The sequence below is a fragment of the Mauremys mutica genome, chromosome 11 (assembly GCF_020497125.1).
Source record: "Mauremys mutica isolate MM-2020 ecotype Southern chromosome 11, ASM2049712v1, whole genome shotgun sequence".
Classification (NCBI taxonomy): domain Eukaryota; kingdom Metazoa; phylum Chordata; order Testudines; family Geoemydidae; genus Mauremys; species Mauremys mutica.
In genome coordinates this window covers 27,117,776-27,144,696 of record NC_059082.1, presented here as the reverse complement: position 1 = coordinate 27,144,696, position 26,921 = coordinate 27,117,776, and the positions used below count along the sequence as shown (strand labels likewise).

At 39.6% G+C, this 26,921-nt stretch overlaps 1 protein-coding gene across 2 annotated transcripts in view; it reads right to left on the bottom strand.

Annotated features, from left to right (window-relative positions):
• RNF111 (ring finger protein 111) overlaps positions 1-26,921 on the bottom strand; it is a 95,127-nt gene that overhangs the window by 20,536 nt on the left and 47,670 nt on the right. For both annotated transcript variants that reach the window (XM_044980286.1, XM_044980288.1), the window contains exons 4-10: positions 21,392-21,555; positions 18,433-18,630; positions 17,336-17,655; positions 16,030-16,285; positions 13,311-13,662; positions 7,750-7,875; positions 6,558-6,684 (exon numbers count right to left, since the gene is read on the bottom strand). In XM_044980286.1, the coding sequence (XP_044836221.1) occupies positions 6,558-6,684; positions 7,750-7,875; positions 13,311-13,662; positions 16,030-16,285; positions 17,336-17,655; positions 18,433-18,630; positions 21,392-21,555 (1,543 nt within the window). The remainder of the gene's footprint in view (positions 1-6,557; positions 6,685-7,749; positions 7,876-13,310; positions 13,663-16,029; positions 16,286-17,335; positions 17,656-18,432; positions 18,631-21,391; positions 21,556-26,921) is intronic.

The window sequence follows — 26,921 nt, the reverse complement described above, 5'->3', positions numbered from 1 at the left end:
ATCAAAGTACTGGAAGATTTTACCATGTTAGTTAACCAGCAAAGCCTTAAGCAGTGTAAGAACGAGTTATAAACGGGAAGAACTATTATTCCAAAAATTTGCAAGTTCTCTGCTCACCCCTAGACTTTATTTTTTGATATACAGCAAGAGTGCCTAGGATACCCACTTTTAGATGATAAAAGAAATCGAATCAATAAGTAAACAGATGTTTTAATTTAGCAAAACAAGGGAAATTTATGCTCCAACTTCAATATTTTTACCTCCCCATGCCACTGTTCTTATGCAACAGAAATTTTGTGCTGTATCTCCATTTTAATGATGTCTCTTAAGAAATGGTTTACTTGACACCCAAAGTTATCTTGAAATATTGTATAGCCAAATGAAGAAGTTACTCACCTTGTGCAGTAACAATAGTTCTTCGAGATGTGTCCCCCTATGGGTGCTCTCCTGTAGGTGTGTCTTTGTCCCTGCGGTGCTGATGGGAGAACTTTGGTAGCAATCTGTCCTGCCCGTGCATGCGCTGCTCCCTGCCTGCCACAAGGCTAACCAGCATGCACAGGCACTCCCTCCTCAGTTCCTTCTTTACCGCAGAGTCAACTATTAGAACTTCGAAGTACAGAGGAAGAGGGTGGGTCGTTAAGCACCCATAGGAACACATATCTCGAAGAACCATCATTACTGCACAAGGTGAGTAACAACTTCGAGTAGTGTCCTTATGGGTGCTCCACTGTAGGTGACTCCCAGGCAGTGCCCACCACTGGAGGTTGGGACTTCAAAGTAGAGTCTGATATGGATGATAGTACTGTGACACTGAATTTGGCATCTGCAACAGAATCCCCCAGGATGGCATAGTGTTCTGCAAAGGTGTGTGCAGATGTCCAGGTAGCTGCTCTGCAGATTTCCAATATAGGGATACCCTTGGAGAAGGCAATGGACGAGGAAACTCACCTCATAGAATGCGTGCGTACTGAAGATGGGGGTGTTGCATTACACAACTGGTAACAGAGTTTAATACAGTCCAAGACCCACTTAGTGAGCCTCTGAGCTAAAATCGCTGTACCTTTTGATCTATCGACAATGGAGAGGAAGAGTCTCAGAGACTTTCTGAAGGCTCTTGTCCTCTCCAAATAGAAGGCCAAGGCTTTCCTCATGTCGAACATATGGAAGATGGCTTCCCTATTATCCTGCTGAGGTTTGGGATAAAAGGCTGGCAGATGAATATGCGGATTTATGTGAAATGCAGAAGTCACCCTGGGAGTGAACTTTGGATTTAGTCTAAGTGTGACTTCGTCATGGAAGAACACAGTGAAAGGGGGATGCGCCATCAGAGTCGCTATTTCCCCAATCCTTCTAGCAGAGGTGCTGGCGATGAGGAACGCCTTCTTCATAGAAAGGTGAGTTAAGGAACAAGTGGCCATGGGTTCAAATGGTAGACTAGTCAGACCTTTTAATACTAGGTTGAAATCCTATTGAGGCATGGGACGTCTGCGTCGTGGGAAGAGGTTTGCTATGCCTTTGAGAAACCTCTTTGTAGTCGGGTAGGAGAAGATTGAGTATCCTTCTACCTGCTAATGGAAGGTTGAAAGTGCTGCTAGATGAACCTTCAGTGAACTGATAGAGAGTCCTGAATTCTTGAGAGTCAACAGGATCACAGGTAGGATGGATGTATTAGGGGTGACACCTTTGGGCTGGCACCAGATCTGGATTCTCTTCTATTTTTGTAGATACGGCGAGTAACTCCTTTCCTACTGTGCAATAACACAGTATTGTTACCTGAACTGTACTTCCTCAGAGCAAGATGTCTCTATGTGCTGGAACCATGAAGGAGCCAGGCTTTGAGCCACAGAATCCGCAGATTGGGATGGAGAGTGCATCTCTCATTCTGCGACAGACGGTAAGGAGTGATTGGAAGAGTCATTGGTGGACAGTGGCAGCTGTGACAGGTAAGGGTACCACGTCTCTCTGAGCCAGATAGGAGCAATCAGTATGATGTTTGCTCTCTCTCTTTTCACTTTCAACAGGACTTTCAATATTAGAGGGAATAGGGGAAAGGCGTAAAGAAGGCCCTGTCCCATTGAAGGAGGAGGGAGTCTCCCATGGAGCAGTACTGTGGACATTTCTTGTTCTGGTAATGAGCAGGTCTACTATAGATGTCCCATATTGTCATAATATGTCATGGAGTATCATCAAATCTATCTCCCATTACTGATAGCGTGGGAATTTGCAGCTGAGACTGTCCGCCGTCGTGTTGCGTATTCCTGATAAGTAGGCCGCTGATATTAAGATATTGTGGGAGATGAACCAGTTCCACAGTTTTAATGCTTCTATGCACAGGGAATAAGACCTGGGGCCTCCCTGATTGTTTATGTAATACATGGAGGCCATATTGTCCATCATGACTCTTACGTGCATGTCTTTGATCAGTGGGGGGAGGTGAGCGCACCTGTTTCTGATCACTCTGAGTTTGAGCAGGTTGATGTGAAGGCATGTCTGCTGGAGATATTTGCCCTGTATTGTGCAACCATTGAGATGCACACCCCAGCTCAGAGGGATGCATCGGTGGTCAGGAGTAAAGATGGGGGAAGACTGAACAAACAGGTTTCCCATACAGATGTTTACTGGGTCCTTCCACCAATCCAAGAATTGCTTGCCCCTGGTGGGCATCGATAGTCATTTATGTAAGTCTCTGTTCAGCCTGTAAATCAAACCAAACCATGCCTGGAGGTGTCTCATGTATAGTCTGCATAAGCAATAACCGATGTGCCCAAAGCTGTGTGCCCCAAGAGCTGGAGGCAATGTTTAGCCAAAATTTGGGGGCTGGATTGTACTGTGTATCAATGAGGAGAGACTGAGAAATGTGTGATGTGGGACGAGCGCTCCCGCCTGAATGGAGTCAAGGTCAGCTCCTATGAATTCTAGCCTCTGTACTGGTGTTAATGTTGATTTTTGTTCGTTGCTCAATAGACCCAGATTCTGAAACAGGTCCAGTGTGGTCTGAGTGACTCGCTGGGCCTCTGCAAAGGACCATGTCCTGAGAAGGCAGTCATCCAGGTAAGGATAAATCATGATGCCTTGAGTGTGTAAGTGGGCTGCCACTACCGAGAGGACCTTGGAGAATACTCTGGGGGCTGAAGAGAGGCCGAAAGGGAGTATTCCATATTGGTAGTGGTCTTGGCCTGGCGTGAACCTGAGGTAATGTCTGTGGCTCGGTACGATCAAGATGTGAAAAATAAGCATCACGGAGGTCAATGGCTGAGAACCAGTCTCCTTTTTCTAATGCTGGAATGATTGTAGATAACGTGACCATCTTGAACGTCTCAGCCTTGATAAATGTATTGAGCGTTCTGAGGTCCAGTATGGGTCTCCAACCCCCCCGCCTTTTTTTTTCCAGGAAGTATCAGGAGTAGAAGTCTCTGCTCCTTAGATGTGTGGGCACTGGCTCTATGGCTCTTGTGCTGAAGAGATGGTTTATCTCCTGTTTTAGCAGGCGCTTGTGAAAAGGATCCCTGAAGAGGGACAGGGAAAGGGGTATGGGACGGGGGAGGGAGGAGAAATGGATGCAGTGTTCATCTCAGATGATCTCCAACACCCATTTGTCAGAGGTTATCCATTCCCAGGTGCTATGGAACAGGGTGAGACAATTTCCGAAGGGATAGGTGGGGTTTTCTAGCATGAAATGAGAAGAGTGTTCTACAGACACCTCAACCAACCCGTCAAAACTGTCTCTTCAAGGTGGAGGACTGAGAGGAAGTTTACTCAGATCCTGACATCTTTTGTCTGGACAACCTGGGCATCTTCCTCAGATTCATATGATCTCTGTGTATATTGTGATGGATACTGGGATGAGTACTGAGATGAATATTGTGAGCAAGACTTGAATGGTGGCTGAGTGCTGTACTTTCTTTGATACCCAGGTGTATAGATACTGAGTGATCAAAGAGTGGCCCTTGAATCTTTTACCATGTGGAGGGAGGCATCAGTCTGTTCAGCAAATAATTTTGTCCCTCTCAAAGGGGAGGTCCTCCACCGTTGTTTGGACCTCCTTGGGGAAGCCGGAGAGATGAAACTACAAGGCCCATCTCATCACAATGGCAGTCTAAATAGAAAGTGCCACCATGTCAGCTGCATCAAGTGCAGATTGGTGAGACTTTTTGCCACCAGCTGGCCCTCATTAATCAAGGTTTTAAATTGGTCATTGTGAGAATAGGGGAGTTGTTCAATAAAAGAACTAAACTTCACATAGTTCTGATACTCATATTTGGCCCACAAGGCTTGACCGTTCGCCATGCTGAATTAAAGGGTAGCTGAGGAGTAGGCCTTCCTGCCAAACAAGTCCAGGTGCTTCCAGTCCCGGTCATAAGTGGCAGACTTAAAGTGGTGCTGATGGCATTTAGAGTTAACTGGGCTCACAATGATCAAATTGGGAGCCAGGTGCGAGAATAGGAATTCTGTGTCCTTTGCTGGCACATAATATTTCTTGTCTGCCCTCTTACAAGTTGGTGCGATGGACGTGGGGGTCTGCCATATCGTGTCAGCAGGGTCCAGTAGATCCTCATTAATAGGGAGGGCTGCTCTGGAGGAGGTGGAGGAATGTAGAATGTCCACCAGCTTGTGATATGACTCGGACACCTCTTGTAAAGGTATTTGGAGTCCCTCTGCCACCCTCTGTGCCAAGCCCTGGAACAGTTTAAAGTCGTCCTCCATTGATGGCAGAGGGGGCATCACAGTCTCATCTGGTGATACTGACAAGAAGGGGGCTGGAGAAGTGACTTCCTCCTCAACTTTGGCCTCTGGTTCCTCCCTTCCCTAGTTGGGGAGCTGAGGCCCTCGAGGCAGCAACTGAAGAGGAATATTTCCTTGGCTGCTGATAGGCCATACTAGTAGTGATGGAGACTTGTTAGAATCATAGAATATCAAGGTTGAGAGGAACCTCAGGAGGTCATCTAGTCCAAGCCCCTGCCCCTTTGATCCTGCCAGTACAGCCATTGTGATGGTAAGGGGACCGGTGATTGGTACCACGGTTGCCCAAACCAGGGGGGCTGCGCGTCAGAAGGTTGGTATGCCTGATGTCCACAGTGAAACTGGGATCCATATGGTGGGCAAGAAGAGCATTAGTAAGCTAGGTCCTCTTGGTCAATTTCTGACTCTGACGATGAAAAGGGCAGTGCGTGGCAGGAGGCTGTTGGTGAGACAAGAGGTCTGGGTGAACTTGTTACCGGGGCCCCAGTACTGAGCAGAGAAGAAACTGGTGTGTCAGACCCCGAAAAATTCATTGTGCACCTGAAATCTGTTGGTGCAGAGGGCATCACTACTGGTGGAGCCTGTCAGTGCAGAGAGGCTTGTACTGACAGCGTCAGAAACGCGGACCTGATAGCAAGGTCTCTTGGTGCCTGGCATATCATTGGCGGTACCAATGTTGATGACTGTACCAACAGTCTTCCCTGGGGCAGATCTTCTATGTTTCTCACATCCCTGTGGTACCGATGCTTCTTTGCCTGTGCCCATCGGGTCTTCAGGCATTCCGACTTGCCCTCTTGGTTCGAAATCATGCGTGTCCTGGGTACCAGATTTAGATTGCTTTAGTGCCAACGGTACCGATGATACCGACTAAGTCAGGCATCGTTTTCAGCTCAATCGGGGATCGCTATGGGGACTCACAGACCTTTTCTTAGAAGTCTTACACGAGTGGCTCGCAGGCATGTCTCTGAGCTCACCCTCTTTGAGGTAGCCAGATGCAGTGAGGGCTCCCATCGGGACTCCAGAGGTTGAAGGGCTGACTCCATAAGAAGGAGTTTGAGCCTCAGTTCTCTGTCCTTCCTAGATCTTGGCTTCAGTTGCTGGCACAAGTCCATCAGTGACTAGAATAGATTATTTGCAACTGAGGCACTTTTTGAAGTCCTGAGAGCTGGGCATACCCTTACCCATGAGTGTCCCTACTTCAGGGGGTCCACAGAAGACAATTTTTTTTTTTATAAGGCAACGGCCAAAATAAAATGTAAATGAAGCAGGCAGGGAGCAGTGCATGCGTAGGCGGGATGGATTGCTACCAAAGTTCTCCGATTAGCAGCGCAGTGGAGCGCCCACAGGGACACTACTCGAAGAAGAACTAAGATTTAACTCCTACTGTGATACAAAGTAAGCTATAAAATAAGCATCAATACTAATTCTCACATGCTACTGAGAAAGTTAAGCACTGTGACACCAGTTACAGTAAGATCTGAACTTTAAAATCAGATGCAGAGGGTCAATGCATTATTATGCAAGAGACAATTTCATTCAGATGTCTTCCATTTACAAGGCTGAAGTTAGAAATGTTACTGTCCTAAATGTATTTTATTCAATTAATGCAAGTCTGTTCTAGCTTCCCATTCAGTATCAATACATAAATCAATGGAATAGATTTTTCTTCGTTTGTTCAGTTGAACCACTATTATTTGTAAAATTCTATACATATTCTATTTAAATGTTACAAACCTTGTACAAAAGAGGAGAAATTCTTTAAGAAGTCACAGGTAATTATTAACTACCATATGAGTTTCCACAAATTATCTCCTTACCATTAAAGGAAGAGCCCCTATTTGTAAGTGATGAAGTCGAGGAGGTGCATGGTAGTGTGCCAAATGAGGGTGCAATGGGCCCGGCGGATATGTAGCTGCAGCCACTCCAGCTTCAATTCCCAGTTCCCTGTCACATAAGCAAAATTTAACATTTTAATCTAATTACTTTTTTCCCCTCTAGCCATATCTCTACTGTTTTGGAAATTTATATCATGGCTTCTAAAACACACGCACAAAGGACATTTTAAATTGAAGATTAATTACTTTAAAATAAATATTTTCCATTAAATCAGTTCTGCAATCCCATCATTGGTTCAAATAATGTGTTTGTGACTAAGCAACTGGTTTAAAAATTACATTTAAACCCCCCCCCCCTCCCAAAAGCAACAAATACCAGTACAGACTTAACTCAGAAATCAAGTGTTATGCACAACTACTCTATTATTGATTTGGAATCCTGTGTTTTCATACAAGTAGTCCTCTGCAGGTCACCATTCCATTAATCACTGTGGTTACAGGAAATTGCCCAATGGATTTGATCTATTATCTTAGATCAAGGTAGTAAAGTTCTAGAATTTCCAGACCTATCTAGCCACTGTAAACCACAGGTTACTAGGAATGGAAATCCATTTTAACAACACAACAGAAAAACCAATTACAAAGTTACAGGTTTAATAGTTTGAGTAGACCAAGCTCAGAATTTAAAGTTCAGTTAAAGTCTACTGTTTTACTACATATCAGATGCAAAAGTATTTAAATAAAAATTCAGTCACAGATAAAGAGGAAAGGTATATTAGCTTATAGCTCAAAAGGTCTGAACTTTTAACTTCAACAGAATGTTTTGTATAAATTCCTTTTTGCCAATACACAAGAGTTGAACTCCTTTTATTTGCAATAACTGGTACCAAAACAGTTCAACTGTATAAGCACTTTTAAAAAATGGTAGATATTTGCTGGCATTTGTAAAAGCAAACTGGAAATGTTTAAATTGGCTAGTAGCAAAAAAAAATGGCACTTTACAGAGAGAGCCATTTTAACACATTTTATCCTGCACATGCACTTGGCAGTTTGTTAAATTAAATCACAAACAACATTATCAATGTATTCTCAGGATCAAAGGTCATATAGCAAATGCCAATAAATGGGCACCTACCAAGGCATAGGACACTAACGAGGAATTAAGAGTACTGACCAGGCAGACCTCTCTGGAGCTTGTCGAGGATGTGAGGACATTGTCTGAGGCACGTGAATATGGTGCCCATGACCATAGTTGGGATGCATTCTGTGAGGGTGTGGAGGAGGCCGTTCATGTGCACGTCTAAGAGTTAGAATACAAGACAGCACCAGTTCAAGCTACAATAATTCAACCTTTCTGTGGCAGACATGACTACAGAAAAATAGCTAAGTCTTCAACAAGAGGTTAAACACTTGCCAATCTAAAATCCAGTTTTATCATTATATGTCAAGATCCAGAAACATTCACAACTGAAAAGTCATCCATATTCTTAATCTGCAGCTTCCTGGTAGATTAAAGTACTTAAGTATTCACATGAAGCAATACTTCTGTTTTCTAGGTTAAAAGGCAGCAATTTCTCTTAATTGATAATACTGAGTTATTTTTCCTCTTAGTCCACGTGATAGGAGTACAGTTTCTCCATGCAACAGGTGAACAAGGAGCATCTGAAGTTTTTGTATAATGTATTCTAAGGAACAGTTGGTTGTAATCCATCTGCTGCTACTTCCAAAGTAGTCATGGGAAGTTTTTAAATCTTTAAAAGTTTGGAAGCCTATAACTCTATAGGGGAAGTAGCAGCTATAAATTTACTTTTCTTCACTTAATTTTTGTCAGTTTAGAAACTTGTGTTTTCCAAAAGCAGAATATGGGATGGATGGCTTCATGTCCAAACAACCACTTGTAGCATTCTCTTGCCAGATGGTGCTTTTTGCAGGTGGCTTAGCTACTGATAGCTGCTTTACTGCATAAATCTCTAGCAAAGATGACTTCCCCCGTGAAGGCTACCACCAACCTGTAATTTATCCTGGCAGGAATTGAAAGTTTTCTGTGCTACTATAGAAGAATGACATAAGAAAACTGCCTGGTCAATAGCCAAATCAGTAAGTAACAGTGTACTTAACTAAAAGTTCTATTCAACCTTCTCACATCAAAGTGCCACAATCAGACTTTACCACAGTTATTTGGTTCTTGCTAAAGGAATTGTGACAATAGGCAGAGAAATTGCTCTTTAAAAAACAAAAGTTAACACGGCTTTATAATGACTCCCAGAACGTCTCCTTATGCTAGTGATCAAAAGTCATCTGTGCGAGGGAAACAGCCTATGGGAATACAGACTTTACACTGTATAAACTTGGAAAAAATCTTGTATTTTAAATAGGGCTGTCGATTAATCGCAGTTAACTCACACGATTAACTCAAAAAATTAATCACGATTAATCACAGTTTTAATCTTACTGCTAAACAATAGAATACCAATTGAAATTTATTAAATATTTTTTGATTTTTTCTGTATTTTCAAATATATTGATTTCAATTGCAACACAGAAGTGTACAGTGCTCACTTTATATTATTTTTATTACAAATATTTGAACTGTAAAAGTGATAAACAAAAGAAATAGCACTTTTCAATTCACCTCATACAAGTACTACAGTGCAATCTCTTTATCGTGAAAGTGCAACTTCCAAATATAGATTTTTTGTTACATAACTGCATTCAAACAAAACAATATAAAACTTTAGAGCCTACAAGTCCACTCAGTCCTACTTCTTGTTTACCCAATAGCTAAGACAAACAAGTTTGTTAACATTTACGGAAGATAATGCTGCCCGCTTCTTATTTACGTCACCTCCAAGTGATAACAGACATTCACATGGCACTTTTGTAGCAGGCATTGCAAGATATTTACGTACGAGATATGTTAATTATTTGTATGCCCCTTCATGCTTCAATCATCATTCTAGAGGACAGGCTTCCACGCTGATGATGCTCGTTAAAAAAAAATCATGCGTTAATGAAATTTGTGAATGAGTTCCTTGGGGGAGGAACTGTATGTCTCCCGCTCTGTTTTACCTGCATTCTGCCATATATTTCATGTTATAGCTGTCTCGGATGATGACCCAGTACATTGTTCATTTCAAGAACTCTTTCACTGCAAATCTGACAAAACGCAAAGAAGGTACCCATGTGAGATTTCTAAAGAAAGCTACAGCACTCGACCCAAGGTTTAAGAATCTGAAGTGCCTTCCAAAATCTGAGAGGGAAGAGGTATGAAGCATGTTTTCAGAAGTCTTAAAGAGCAACACAATCATGCAGAAACTACAGAACCCGAACCACCAAAAAAAAAAAAAAAAAAACCCACAACCAAGCCACCTTCTGCTGGTGGCATCTTACTCAGAGGATGAAATTAAACATGCATTGGTCCACAATGCTTTGGATTGTTGTTGAGCAGAACTCGTCATCAGCATGGATACATGTCCTCTGGAATGCTGGATGAAGCATAAAGGGGCATCTGAATCTTTAGCATATCTGGCACATAAATAGCTTCTGACATCAGCTACAACAGTGTTATGTGAACGCCTGTTCTCACTTTCAGGTGATGTTGTAAACAAGAGCAGGCAACATTATTGCCCGTAAATGTAAACAAACTTGTTTGTCTGAGCAATCAGCTGAAGAAGAAGAAGTAGGACTTGTAGGCTCTAAAGTTTTGCATTGTTTTATTTTTGAATGCAGTTTTTTTTGTACATAATTCTACATTTGTAAGTTCAACTTTCATATCAAAGAGATTGCACTACAGTACTTGTATTAGGTGAACTGAAAAATATTATTTCTTTTGTTTTTTTACAGTGCAAATATTTATAATAAAAAATAAATATAAAGTGAGCATTGTACATTTGAAAATGTAGACAACATCCAAAATATTAAAATAAATAGTAACCTATTAACATGATTAATTATTTAAATCGCTTAACAGCCCTCATTTTAAATAAAAGTTTCACCTTGAGAGATTTTAAAGTAACTTCAGTCTATCAAGACTACATTTTACAACATAAACTGTTTGACCTATCAGTCTAGTTTCAAAAATCAATCTTGAATTAAAGATGCAGTTTCCTCGCTGGGAGCATAATGAAACATTGGAACAGCTTAGTGGGGAGGTGATGGACTCAGCATCACTCAGAGTTTAAAATAAGATTAGATATCTTTTTTAAAGATATGGTTTAATCCAGCTTCAGTGAGAAATTCTACGACCTGTGTGTGTGGGAGGCCAGGCTGAATGGTCATGATGGTCCCTTCTGGCCTTGGAATCTGTGAATCTATGAGACCCAATGCTCATTCCTTTTCTTCATGGGGCATGGGGAGAATGAGGTTGTCTACAGTACCCTCAAAAACGCTCATAAGCCTTACAACTCAATGACATAACATATCATGCATCAGGGCTTTAGCCAGCCATCTGCAGGGGTTATGAGCATTTTTGAGGGTACAAAATTGAATAGTCCCTTCTGCCCTTAAATTATGAAAAGATGAAACTATGAAATTAGTGTAAATTGTCTAACTGCAAGAAGTTATGACACTGGTCATAAGTTGTTTAGTTTTTTTGTTGGGTGAGCAATTGATTATTGCTAAGGGTTTAGTCAGCTATTTGTACAGGACTTTTTATACTGATCTTTCTGTAAATTGGTGACAAAAAGTGGAATTTTTTTTGGTTTGGGAGGCTGGGGGTCATAGACTTTCACTCTCTGTGGTATGTAAAACCTTCAACAATTTTTAAATTACTGGTTTGAACAGGATTTTTCCAGAACTAATGCCAGCTACAGATTACCTACTTTGAAACTGATTGGGCCAGGTTGCATGGCTCTGAAGACCTTGGAGACACTGGAAGACTGAGTAAGCAAGTTTGCAAACTATAAGCATCAACAGTAAGAGAACGAGGAGTCCTTGTGGCACCTTAGAGACTAACAAATTTATTTGGGCATAAGCTTTTGTGGGCTAAAACCCACTTCATCAGATGCATGGAGTGGAAAATACAGAGGCAGGTATAAATACACAGCACATGAAAAGATGGGAGTTGCCTTACCAAGTGGGGGTCAGTGCTAATGAGCCAATTCAATTGAATTGATTAAAATTATTTGCAGAATTTATAAGAAGGTGGCTGTATGTGTAATTTACAAGAAGGTGGCTGTAATTGAATTGGCTCGTTAGCAATGACCCCCCACACATTTCATGTGCTGTGTATTTCGTTAGCTGACGGTGGCCCAGCCTTTTAATATTCTTTACTTTTAAGGTGTGAAAATGTGACTGTGTGCACGCAGGTGTATAAGCACTCAAAGCCCACAAGGGATAGGTGCCAGAAAGTAATTTTACCGAATTTAAACAGCCCTAAAAAACTGTCTGAAATATACTCGTTAAAGTGTGTCCTGTAATTAAAAGACCTGGGATGCAAGAAACTGGTCATCTGTAATATTTGGTAAGTAGGAGTTGTCAAACTTCTGCTTATCAAAGATATACGTCCGTATTATAATATCTGTTTTGGAGAAATGTGGGAAGGAAAGGGTTAGCCACCACATAAGAAACAGAATTCTAAGAAAGAAGCTTAATTGCCTGAGGTTGTAGTTCAGATGTTAGAACTGATTAAGATCTTAATAATGAAACCAAATGTATCTAGGTCATGGATTTGATTAGAACTGGTAACATTTTATAGTTGGGGTTTATAGCCAAACATACAGCCACCTTCTTATAGAATTCTCTGGAGAATTCCAAGGACTGGTCATCTCAAATTAGTTTGATGATTTAACATATTTTATGATTTAACTCCAATCCAGCATTCAGATTGATTGAACTGACTTTGATTTGGTAGTTGTATTTCTTTATTTTTAGTTTAGTTTAATAATAAATTAGTTTGGTGATCTATTTTTCTTTGTTTAAAAGACTTAGTAACATTTATTAAAAAATATATTGTTACGTTTCTTTCAATAAGCACCATGGGTCCAGAATTCTTGACCTTAAAACTCTGAGCAGCTCCCCCTAATTAATCTTTTGTTGTCACACCATGCAATGGCACTTTTACGGGAAAAAAGTCAAAATTTCTATTACTCATGTTTGCTTTAATGTAGATGAAAGTTAAAGTGATTTTATCCACACTAATTTACAAGATCAAGATTTTTTTTTAAACCGTCTCACTCTCCTTCAGTTGTTCATTTGTTTTAAAATGTCAATTTATATTAAAAAAAGTCTTGCTGACGTCAACAGGGCAAAAAAACATTTAAGGATTTGCTTGGAAGCTGGGCAGTTAATTTAACCTATTAGAAAGCAACATTAATTTCTTCTAATTATTTATTATTAGCGTTTAATGTTTGCTTTAAAATTACCTTTTAGTGGTAATAAAAAAGTGCAAATTGCTTGCACTTGAAACTGAACTCTGCTTATTCACAGTACAGGTAAAGCATGGGCAAGTACTAGCTTCCTCACAAAGGTATCTCTGATCTTTCCTGGAGGGGCCACCTTGACAAATGAGAGGGTAGTTCAGCCTCAGTGCTCACTTAATCCTTGGCTTTTCTATTGCAAGTGCCAGTACAAGAGCTAATTGTGGTGGTAGACAATAAGATTCACATCTCACCACAGTTTAATTGTAATTGTCCGCTAACCATGGTATTACAATTAAGAGTCACATGCAGCATTTAAAAAACCAGAGGATAAGGAATTAAATGTACTCAGAACAATAACTAAACATTTGTGACATACGTTGGATGCTGCATCATTCTTCTTCTCTGGACCTCCATCCTCTGGATCACTTCATGAGGATGCAGCCTCTGTGCTGAAGGTGCAGTTGCAGGAATATGATGGGTAATAGGCTGGTGTGTAGGTGGAAGATGCTGTGGAATTGGAGCAGCTGCACTGGCTAAAGGGTGAGTTGGTGGTGGAGGTGGAGGTGGAACTGGATGAGAAGAGGCATGAGAGGAGATGGAAGGATGAAAGGGATGCACTGGATGAGGGATAACATAATCCACTTGAGGTGGAGGCTGTGGCTGAGGAGGAGGATTTCCATGAGAGTGGGGGCATGCAGAAGACTGATGAAGAGGTCTCGTCAAAGCATCTGGAATGAAAATGCATTTTTAATGTATTAAGTAAAGTTTCTCAATCAAATGCATAAGAAACTACAATAACTTCATGCCGGTCCCCTACTGCACTCTAATCCTATCCAAATAATATCTTTATGATAACATGAGCATTTATCTTTTCACAATAATTAACAGGCACTGACAAATAAGAACATGTGAAATTCACAAAATAAGTGAAACAAAAACCAAAGCTTCCCATCAATGTACATGAACGAGACAAAATGAAAAACTGAAACCAGAAAGCCAGTTTTCATAGGATCATTTCTTGATAACTGGAGATGGAAGGATACACAACCAACTGGCTGCCATAAGAGGACTGATGGGCATGAGGAAAAAAATAAGCATCTTTTTTAAATAGAAAAATCCGACTTGCTAATATTGACAAAATTGCAATATTGACAAAAAAAGAAAAAAAAGTCTGGGAAAAATCCATGTAACACACCTAATTAAAAACTACCAGGACGCTGTCAGCCTCTTCCTTTTTAAAACTCATTGTATTAAGAGAAACAAGAGGAAAGGAATTTTGTTCTGTTTGTACAGCAGCTAGCACAATGGGTCCTGACCTATGACTAGGGCTGCTAGGTGTTACACTGGTAATCATCATCATCATCATAAAAGAGCCAATGCCTCCTATCAAGTCCATGTCCATGACTGTTCTCAAAACATAAGCATCTTTGAGTACTTGGCATTGTTCGATGAAACCCCAACTGACATTTAGTGTATGTTAACACAGCAATGTAACCCCAGGGTTAGCAGAACTCGAGTTAGTAAGCACTGGGTTTGTTAACCTAGGTCTTGAGCATCTATGCTCATTTGTAACCCCAAGTTAGAAATAGTTGAACTCTGGGTCCCAACCTGGGGCTCCAGCATCTACACTGTATTATGCAGACCCTAATCCAACCACCCATATCCCAGACTTCCTAGCCCCTTCCCAAAAAAGTGGCTACTATAGCCCTTTGTCATGATGCAGTGTGGGAAAACTTAACTGTCCACCAAAGTTAACTGTCCAGAGGACAAAAAGTCAGCCCACAAGATTATGGTAGACTTACAGTAGACTCCCAGAGTAAGAGTCCAGTCAGGATATATCTACACTGTGAAGCAATAGGGCCTGAACCCTGGGTTCCGGCTCGACTCGGTCTTGGATCCTCAACCCCCATGGGATCCTGGGTCCAAAGCCTGGGTTAGCATGACTTGTGTGTAGACAGAAGTGGGGATCAAGCTTGAGCCTGAGTTCAAACTCTGGGTTTACACTGCTGCGTAGACACACTCTTAAGCACTAAATAGGTTTCCCTTTGTGTGCAACAGCCCTCAAAGAGGGATTAATTTTGTATACTATCCTCATGAATATTTCAAAGACATTATTTAAGACTGGATTGTGAGAGGCAAAGAAAAGGAGAAGAAAGGCACAAAGGCCCCAACCCTACAATTAGCTCTGCATGGGTAGACCCGTATGCTTGTGAGAAGCCACACTGACTTAATGAGTCTGCCCAAGCAGAGCTCTTTGGAAGATGGGGGCCAAAATAAGGAAACAGAGAAGTGGCATTTTGTTTAAAAGGAAGTAGAGACTACATTATTATTTCCTAAGGAAATGATTGAACAGTAAAGGATCTAGACTGCCAGTCTCAGATAAACTGGGGGGGGGGAGAGGGGCGGGGGAATTAAAGTCTAATATTTACTGAATCAGAAAATGAATAGTTAAGATAAAACAACAAGGCAGAGGGGAAAAAAGGAGCCTCAAAAATCTGGCAAGTATAAATTTGAAAAACGTAATGTGTGTCTGAACTCAGATAAACAAGAAGTGAGCCTAAAGAGAAATAACTCCCATGAGTTACTTTAAATAATCAAATTTCAGGTCTTAGAATCTTCTCAAATAAACTGTATACAGTGCTATGTGGGAAACAATTTAGCTAAAAATGCTCTTTAAAAAAAAAAAAAAAGGAAGGTTGCCTTTTAATTATACCACAAAAATGATTTACCCTAAAAGTCATTTTTCACTATTTCAACCTCAAGGATTTTGTTTTTATATAAAGTTGGTACTTTTAGGGTACAGAATTAATTCGCAGTAATAAACATTAAAAAACCCCTCATCTTTTCTATATCTTATGCACAGTCAAAGCAGTACATAGTGGATTATCTGTTTATTTTAAATTCCTCCATGCTGCAAGAATTATCAGAAGGACCCTGATGGTTTACCAACAGTAAAAATATTTCTTATTGTAGGTTTAGGAATGCTGGTTCTAAGGCCTAATCAAGAGGACGGTATAACCAAAGTTGTCAGGGAAGTTGTTTTCCTGTTTTGTATTTCACACAAGTATATTTATAGGTAGAGTAAGTGTACTTACAAGGAGAGTGCATATAATGTCGACATGATGAGAGCGAGGCCTGAGCAGGAGGTTGGGGCTGGGGCTGTGCAACCATGGTTGTTCCATATCCATCTATTGCTATTGGTTGGCTTGGGCCAGCACCAGCCTGATGCCCATAAATTGCAGTTCGGGATGAAGAACCAGGACAGCAAGGGTCAAATGCTGATGCTCCATGGAAAGCACCATTTCCATGACTTCTTATACCATTGTTGCTTAAGTCTACTGGCAGTGCCTGCTGTATAAACAAACTGACTTGTTTTCAAGCATTTCTTCAAATATTTAAAGCTAGGTAACCTTTAAGTGTGCTACAACAAAATATATTTACTGCAATGTTTTGCAAGTGAAATATTTAATGCAATAAAATGCTTAAGGCCCCAATGTAGAGCATTCTTTAGATATGATTATTGTGTAAAGTTCACAAGCTTAGTGAACACTGTGAAGGAGGATTGAGCTGAACAAGAATGTTCACACTCATAAGAGTTCTTCAGTTTAGCTTCATTATTTTCTATTTTATAATCATTTGTCCGAAAACAAGTCTTAATTCAATGCCCATGAGGGAGCTTCATTGTACATTTCCATAGATGCAAACAGTAACCTTAGCATTCTTCTTAGTTGGGCCTAACTGACAAAAGTTTCATAGTTATAAAAATGATCAAAAGCTTTATTACAAAGAGCATGGTTAAAAAAAAAATCATAGGTTCTAGGAATAAGTTATACAGTTCAGCTCTCAGAGGCCAGAAACTGCAGTTTTAAACAACTTACAAATAAGAGGCATTTCTAAAAAGAACTTGAAGTTAAAGTGCAAATATTCTAAAAAGGATTCTGAAAAACATACTTGACAAATTAGTTTTTCTGCAGTGGCTGAATTAGTCACAGAACTATAGTAACCTCAAGAGCCTACCTTTAGAGTCAGATCATATTAGAGAAGACTGCTATATACTTTAGAACTACTCAGGAGTCCAAAGTATGTGGAGTATATTCTAAGCCATTGGTCTTCTGTTTTATAAATAAAACAGGAACATTTAAAGATTTTAAGAGGTGTACAACTGACAGTGTCAACATCCAATGAGTAAGTTTGGAGTTGTTTCTGTTTTTTGTTTTGTTTAATTTAATTTAATTTAATTTCACCGCTCAGAACTCATGCTTCAAATTTTCCTATTTCAAGCCTCTTTTATACCTGCCACAGATAATGATAAGTGAATTCCCAATTCAGTAGTTTTATTCTATTATACCACTAACATCACTTTAAAAATGTAAAGTGAAAAATCATAAAAGTTAAACATGCCTGGTCATGGTAGCTGGTGCCAGTACTGCTGCTTGCTCCACAAGGAGCTGACACTGGAGGAGGCCTTTCAACAGGGCAACTGGAGTCACTGAACGAAGGAGATAGTGGGACAGTTGAGTGGGGATTATGGTGGTGGTGATGGTGGTGTTGAAAGTGGTGGCCATGCTGCTGAAAACAACTTGTGTGAGGGTGTCCTAATACATGGTGATTCTGTGAAGATCCTCCACACGGAGAATGCTGGGGGCAGCATGATGGTAACCTTGGCATGGCAGGAGGACCAGTTTCCAGTGTAGTATTAGAGGCAGTTCTCCTTACATCATCTTAAAATGGAGAGAAATTAAACAAATTTAGTGTTGCTGAAACTTGGAAAAGGAAGTGGAAGATGCATGATGAAATGGTGTCTGAAATAGAAGTATCTGGATTTAATCAATCATTAACCCATTAAATAGTGAGTAATTGGATAGGAAAGACATCCACATCAAACAAAATTACAGGAGACTTCACCAAATGACACTTGAAACTCAAACATTTTAAAAGGATATGAAAGGTGGCTTCAATTACTCCTATGAGAAGTCCTGAAACTAATCAGTTAGATCTGTTCATATGAATTGTCAGAGGAAGAATCTTGCATTATTACATTCAAAATGCATTCAAACCCAGATTTCATTGGAGCTGCTGGCTAGGGGCAAAGACAAGGTCCCATGCACACATATTGTGGCCAGAGAAGTCCCTTCCTGGGTCTACTAGTATTGCAGATAGTACTAGCTGACCTCATGCTCCCCTGAAGTCCAACGATGACTGACCCCTGCATGTGTGTGTTGAGGGAGTTTCCTTAAGATCTCTCTTCTCTAGCACACTTACACAGGGACAGGCAGAGTCTGGCCTTAAACTCATGGGACCTTTAACTTCTATTCTGTTAAATATTAATAGACTGTGTTACTTTGAAAAATATCTAAATTTGCCATTCTGCTAAACAGTATCTGCACAGACACAATAATTCATTTACACAAAGTAAAGCCAGGCCTAAGCATATAATAACAGGTAGCAAAGCAATTTACACATAAAACAGATCTTGAGAAAGTTCTATTATTCTGTACCTCCCACTGAAGTCCCAGCAGTGCTGCTATTGGGAAGAGTAGTCAATGTCTCTGGTGCTGTAGAGATCTGGCTACTGGAGACACTTATAGCAGCATCAGAGGCCTGCTCTGAGGTAGATGTATTGGTATTGTTACCGGAAGTAGAACTCACAACCTGGGTTTCAACTCTAGCTGAGGTTGTTGGCACAACTGTGGGCTCTATGGAAGTGTGGACATTACAGAGAATCAGTATAATGATTACAGCAAAAGTACATGCTATTTAAGCTTTTAAAGATCCCAAGAAATTCACTTTTCCTTACAACTGTTTATTTTACAGGAAGTTTTGGATTTTATTTCTACCAGATGCTGATAAATTCAGAACAAGTGGCTTGATAGGATATAAAATGTGAAAGTTAGTTCTATTTCCCCAACAAGTGTGAAAAATCCAAAGTATGAAGAGTTTTAAAGTGAGCATTCTTTTGCTTTTTTTTTTTTTAGTAAAGTCAAACGTCGTAAAAAGTCAGTATAAAATCATTCCACAAGCCAAACCAGAGAATTTGATTTATTTGGCAATTATACATAACTAGAAAGGAAACTAAGTCACTGTAATATATGATACAAGTACTGGTTTACTCATTTACTACTGACTTCCACATATCCCTAAGCAAGCAGTTATATGATTGCTTGTAGTTCATAATCATCATCTGTGTTTAATGCATATCAGTGAACTGTACAAGTTTACACAACCTGGTCCAGTGGCTTTTCAAAAAACCTGCATATTTCTTAATTAACGGTTCTACTTTACACAAGTTTAATAATTCCAAGCGTCATACTAGCTCTGATTTTCAAAAACTCCTTCTGTTATTGGGCACAATTAAATATGTAAAAATTACAAGACAAGTTGGCACCCCTTTTGAAATCAACTATTTTCAAACAATATTTGTTTATTAAACTAAAGCACATAGTTGTAGTAATAAAGAGCTGCTATAACCATCTCCTTTTCAAAAACTGGAATAGAATATTTCCCAAAAGTATGTTAGAGAAAAAGGTTTTTTAAAAGGCCTATTTACTTTCAATTTTTTCCTCCTTATTTTCAACCAGTAAAATGCCAACAGATTTTAAGTACCTGCTGGAATCTTTAGCAGCAACTTCCAGAAGTTAGGGGAAATGTTAAAACCTCATTAAAATAGTCCTGTAGTACTCTTTCCCAACATACCACTTACTAGTGATAGAGTGTAAATAGAAGCTCTCCCCGGTTTTACAATTATCCTGTTCATCCTGTGATTCAATGTAATGTCATTATGCAATGTTTGTAATACCACAGTCTCTTTCTTGAAGATGGTGTAAGATCCATCAATACTAGACTGTTGAATCACTAAGCTAGGCAAAAAAGTCAATTACAATGGGAGAGAGTCTCTTGAGAACCACTGTGGAGATACCTTAGCAGCTCCATAGTTAAGGATGAGTTGATTTTCACTTAACAGCAGAATTACTAATCTTCTTTCACATTTAAGTGGTGTAATTTTATCTACTTCACACAGTAATTCTTCCTACAACCATTTTCCATATTTTTTGTTTAAGATTAATTGACTTTGCCAGAGACGTTTTTAAATTAATCCTTTTGAAAAATTTTCCCAAACATCAAACTTCACTGTGACAAAGTTTCTAAATTTACACTGGAACATAAAAAGTTACTACCCTACAAAGAGCAGTAAGGTTAAGGTAAACTAAAGACATGCTGATGGCATTACTAAAGCTCTGTCTGCTTCTTCTATTCTCTAATGCTTCTAAGCCTGCCTCCCTGAGCCCACAGATCAGCTCCTCATATATACTTCTGAATTTACAATTGTGAGGTGTGCTGGAATTTTATAGTGGTTCTTTAAGCCAACTATATGAGTCTCTCTAACCCACTAACTTTTAAAATGGGAACACTAGTTCCAAGTGAAATCAGAATTTTACCTCCACTACTATCTTCTAGTGTAACTGCTCTCCCTTTATAGACAGAGCATTCGAACAGCAAGAGAAAAACAAGCAGCATGAGTAAGCTTTTGGTAGTAAGAGTAAAGTAGTAAAGTCAGGGCAATAATCTGGCAACAGGATTGCAAATTTACCAGCTCCAGGGGCTTACCATGTCAACATTAGATTGCAAGTGACAAAGCCATTACTCAAAGTACTAATATAATTTTCCTTATCAGTGTTCTCAGAATTTCTACTCTAAAGAAAACTACGGTGATATCAGACAAACTCAGAATGCCAACAAGACGAGTGTAGATACCAAATTATATACATTTTTTAAAAAGCAATGAGTCAAGAAATCTTGTATTTAAAAAAAACACACACACCCCACTTCCTTGCTGAATAGCTGGTATAACCACTAGATGTAGAGGAATTTTAAAAACTTCCCAAATTTTCCCTTTTATTACCTCTTATTATAAAAGATCTCAAAATTCTTGATTTTCTAACAACTATACCTGTTTAAAAATAAGCCAAATTGCTTCTGATGTTCTCCCCTTTGCTTTAATTCTGATTTGTAGAGCTTCATGATAAATATAGACAGTAATTAGGAAGAGAAACGGCAAACTGACTGACAAGTCACCCTTTGATCTTAAGTTAAGCTTGAATCTTGATACTATGCATATCTTTCAATGCATTACAATTTCATAGTGAAGAGCAAAATTCTCATTAATCCAGTAAAAGGTATCATCTACTTTTTTATTTAATGTCCACTACACTAATAATGTTTATTTTTAGCATAAGTAAACTCAGCAACAACATTCAAGATTTAGTTTGTATGGAGCAGCTGACGAGCAGGTTTATTTTGGCTTATCCTTTGATTGCAACAACTATATTTTAATAGCAACCAAATATTCATTTGTTAGTGTTAACTCAGTTTTCTGTTCTGCTGACAACATCCCCCTGTCCCTTCGCTCTTTCATCCTGCATCCTCATTATATTGATCTAAGTCACAATTATAATTTACCATCTTCATCCACTGTGAGGTCCACCACTTCCGCTGCATTCTGTCTCAGCGGCTGTATGACTGTGGAAATCCTACTACGGTTCCGTTGTTCTTGTGATCGAGCAGCATGAGAGCTAGAGTTTTGGTTCCAGTGAGATCTCGAGTGTCCGACCGTCGAACGAGACCTGAAGGGGGGGAAAAAATGCAGTTGACTGAAGTAACACATACGTTTGGCCTTGACTTGATACATTTTCTCTTAGTGAGCCTGGTTGTCAGAGATGGAAACTACGTTTTCTGCTCACTATGAGTTGGTTCCAACAGTATTTGTTTGGAAAAGTTTGATTGTCTAAATGTTCTGCCACATTCAAATAAACCACTACACCTACACACACGTAGCTTATTCACTAGTACTATTGCAGCTTTGGGAATATTCCCATTCTGGCAAACATCCAAACAGGCAGGACTCACACCCACGTTAGAGCTCATTAATCTAATACTGCCATACAGTCTGCCTGGAAAGAGTACCATAATAGGACTAGCAAATATGGATAAGATTAAGGAAGAACCTCAAAATGAAACCATAGAGCTGTAGTTCCCACCATTTAGCACTTATACCTGCCCTTGCTTTATGCAATTATCCTGCATAATTTATGCAAAGTTAAAAAACAAAGAAGTGTCTTTCTCAACCTTCAGTTCTCCACACCACTCTTTGTATCAAATTTGTGAAATACTGGACATACCAAGGACGATAGGAATGGCTATAGTATGAAAAGATCTAGAACACTATAGGTATTGTTTTGTATGTTATTTTATTCACTTGTATCTAAGATTTTGTTTTGAAGATTTTTACCTACTGTTATATAATTAATTCTGTATTTTTAAAATAAAAAAAAAACTTCAGAACACAACCTCTGAATTTATAATCCATTCAAATATATGCTATTATTTTCTTCTCTAGAGATAATTCAGAACCCTGCCTCACATAACTTTGGGAGGGATAGCAAAAATAATCGTGAACCATGCCCAGGGAAACTACTGATTGTAATTTTTCCAGGCTGAAACTTTATACTCAGTAAATTCAATCCATTCATCCACAAGCCAAACACCCAGACCAAAGAATCTGTTAAACTGGAGTTAAGGTTGAAAGAACATATCATTACTTAAGGGGAGAACCCCTTAAACGAATGCTGTATTTCCCAAAACACAAGCATTAAGAACCCAGGAAAGTCAGATGTCTGGGTCTAAAGTTTAATCTTTACATTAAAAATACAAAAATGCACAGACAAGGTAATCTAAAATATCTTAATTCTACCTGCTTAGCAATGCTAATTTCTTTCAACCTGCTTTTTAAAATAGGCTATTTGGGGATGAAGGCTATTACAGCACTAGATATCCTAAGTCTACAAAAGCCATCATATTGGTCAAGTGCAACTCACCTCTACCATCCTCCCATCATCATCGTTCGTAAGTGCTTAATAAAATCCCTAACCTACAGTCCCAGACACACTAATTTTTTTTCACCCAAAAAGTGTATAAGGTTTACAAATGAGAAAGACACAGCACTGGTTTCAGAATTGGTTTCATACATATATATTTATGACACAGTCTGATACTTTTGTTTATTTCTGCCTCAGTTTCATGGTGTTTCTGTAAGTCTATATCAGGGGCCGGCAACCTTTCAGAAGTGGTGTACCGAGTCTTCATTTAGTCTTCCTAGTTCTTAAACTAGGAGATGGGGGAAAGCCAACTGCTGCAGAGGAGCATGTGGATCGGACACAGACTTCTCTTAGGGGAGAGTCTGAGGATAGAGAATCTCCAGGTTATAGTCAGGAGCAGAGAAATGAGAAGTATAATGTAAGGGCCGGATCAGATGATAAACAGTCACATAAAAAAGAATCTGGCACATCAGAAAAAGGCAGGCTAATAAACAGGGACAAGTTTTTAAAGTGCTTGTACACAAATGCCAGAAGTCTAAATAATAAGATGGGTGAACTAGAGTGCCTTGTGATAAAGGAGGATATAGATATAATAGGCATCACAGAAACCTGGTGGACTGAGAGCAATCAATGGGACACAATCATTCCGGGGTACAAAATATATCGGAAGGACAGAACAGGCCGTGCAGGGGGAGGAGTGGCACTATATGTTAAAGAAAGTGTAGATTCAAATGAAGTAAAAATCTTAAGCGAATCCACAGGTTCCATAGAGTCTCTATGGATAGAAATTTCATGCTCTAGTAAAAATATAACAGTAGGGATCTATTATCGACCACCTGACCAGGACAGTAATAGTGATGATGAAATGCTAAGGGAAATTAGAGAGGCTATCAAAATTAAGAACCCAATAATAGTGGGGGATTTCAATTATCCCCATATTGACTGGGAACATTTCACTTCAGGAAGAAATGCAGAGATAAAATTTCTCGATACTTTAAATGACTGCTTCATGGAGCAGCTGGTACGGGAACCCACAAGGGGAGAGGCGACTCTAGATTTAATCCTGAGTGGAGCGCAGGAGCTGGTCCAAGAGGTAACTATAGCAGGACCGCTTGGAAATAGTGACCATAATACAATAGCATTCAACATCCCTGTGGTGGGAAGAACATCTCAACTGCCCAACACTGTGGCCTTTAATTTCAAAAGGGGGAACTATACAAAAATGAGGGGGTTAGTTAGACAAAAGTTAAAAGGTACAGTGACTAAAGTGAAATCCCTGCAAGTTGCGTGGGCCCTTTTTAAAGACACCATAATAGAGGCCCAACTTCAATGTATACCCCAAATTAAGAAAAACAGTAAAAGAACTAAAAAAGAGCCACCGTGGCTTAACAACCATGTAAAAGAAGCAGTGAGAGATAAAAAGACTTCCTTTAAAAAGTGGAAGTCAAATCCTAGTGAGGCAAATAGAAAGAAGCACAAACACTGCCAACTTAAGTGCAAGCGTGTAATAAGAAAAGCCAAAGAGGAGTTTGAAGAACGGCTAGCCAAAAACTCCAAAGGTAATAACAAAATGTTTTTTAAGTACATCAGAAGCAGGAAGCCTGCTAAATAACCAGTGGGGCCCCTTGACGATGAAAATACAAAAGGAGCGCTTAAAGATGATAAAGTCATTGCGGAGAAACTAAATGGATTCTTTGCTTCAGTCTTCACGGCTGAGGATGTTAGGGAGATTCCCAAACCTGAGCTGGCTTTTGTAGGTGACAAATCTGAGGAACTGTCACAGATTGAAGTATCACTAGAGGAGGTTTTGGAATTAATTGATAAACTCAACATTAACAAGTCACCGGGACCAGATGGCATTCACCCAAGAGTTCTGAAAGAACTCAAATGTGAAGTTGTGGAACTATTAACTAAGGTTTGTAACCTGTCCTTTAAATCGGCTTCGGTACCCAATGACTGGAAGTTAGCTAATGTAACGCCAACATTTAAAAAGGGCTCTAGGGGTGATCCCGGCAATTACAGACCGGTAAGTCTAACGTCGGTACCGGGCAAATTAGTTGAAACAATAGTAAAGAATAAAATTGTCAGACACATAGAAAAACAAACTCTTGAGCAATAGTCAACATGGTTTCTGTAAAGGGAAATCGTGTCTTACTAATCTATTAGAGTTCTTTGAAGGGGTCAACAAACATGTGGACAAGGGGGATCCGGTGGACATAGTGTACTTAGATTTCCAGAAAGCCTTTGACAAGGTCCCTCACCAAAGGCTCTTACGTAAATTAAGCTGTCATGGGATAAAAGGAAAGGTCCTTTCATGGATTGAGAACTGGTTAAAGGACAGGGAACAAAGGGTAGGAATTAATGGTAAATTCTCAGAATGGAGAGGGGTAACTAGTGGTGTTCCCCAAGGGTCAGTCCTAGGACCAATCCTATTCAATTTATTCATAAATGATCTGGAGAAAGGGGTAAACAGTGAGGTGGCAAAGTTTGCAGATGATACTAAACTACTCAAGATAGTTAAGACCAAAGCAGATTGTGAAGAACTTCAAAAAAATCTCACAAAACTAAGTGATTAGGCAACAAAATGGCAAATGAAATTTAATGTGGATAAATGTAAAGTAATGCACATTGGAAAAAATAACCCCAACTATACATACAACATGATGGGGGCTAATTTAGCTACAACGAGTCAGGAAAAAGATCTTGGAGTTATCGTGGATAGTTCTCTGAAGATGTCCACGCAGTGTGCAGAGGCGGTCAAAAAAGCAAACAGGATTTTAGGAATCATTAAAAAGGGGATAGAGAATAAGACTGAGAATATATTATTGCCCTTATATAAATCCATGGTACGCCCACATCTCGAATACTGTGTACAGATGTGGTCTCCTCACCTCAAAAAAGATATTCTAGCACTAGAAAAGGTTCAGAAAAGAGCAACTAAAATGATTAGGGGTTTAGAGAGGGTCCCATATGAGGAAAGATTAAAGAGGCTAGGACTCTTCAGTTTGGAAAAGAGAAGACTAAGGGGGGACATGATAGAGGTATATAAAATCATGAGTGATGTTGAGAAAGTGGATAAGGAAAAGTTATTTACTTATTCCCATAATACAAGAACTAGGGGTCACCAAATGAAATTAATAGGCAACAGGTTTAAAACAAATAAAAGGAAGTTCTTCTTCACGCAGCGCACAGTCAACTTGTGGAACTCCTTACCTGAGGAGGTTGTGAAGGCTAGGACTATAACAATGTTTAAAAGGGGACTGGATAAATTCATGGTGGCTAAGTCCATAAATGGCTATTAGCCAGGATGGGTAAGAATGGTGTCCCTAGCCTCTGTTCGTCAGAGGTTGGAGATGGATGGCAGGAGAGAGATCACTTGATCATTGCCTGTTAGGTTCACTCCCTCAGGGGCACCTGGCATTGGCCACTGTCGGTAGACAGATACTAGGCTAGATGGACGTTAGGCTGTACCGGGTCAGACCATTCTTATGTTCTTATGTTCTTATTCACTCTAATTTAAGGTTTCGCGTGCCAGTAATACATTTTAACATTTTTAGAAGGTCTCTTTCTATAAGTCTATAATATATAACTCAGCTATTGTTGTATGTAAAGTAAATAAGGTTTTTAAAATGTTTAAGAAGCTTCATTTAAAATTAAATTAAAATGCAGAGTCCCCCGGACCGGTGGCCGGGACCTGGGCAGTGTGAGTGCCACTGAAAATCAGCTCGAGTGCCGCCTTCGGCACGCGTGCCATAGGTTGCCTACCCCTGGTCTATATGTTAGCTCTGTAATCAATGATACTATAATTGATGGCACATGGAATCAAAGAATTTGGAATGACTGGCTTATGTTTACTACTTATCTAATTGGAAATTTAGCAAGAATGCCTTTCTATGTGCATTATATGCCCATAAATGAAGATGGAATCGGTACAACCATGGTACCATTATGAGTAAGGCATTCTAGTTTCTGCACTCAGGGACAAGGTATCAATCAATATTAATGAATATGTCTCCAAGCAATTTCTCTTATGGGATCTTAACAGTGGAGCAGTTAAGATAGTTTGGGAGACATCTTTCATATGCTGTGGTTTCTTTCTGCTGTAACCCCTGCTG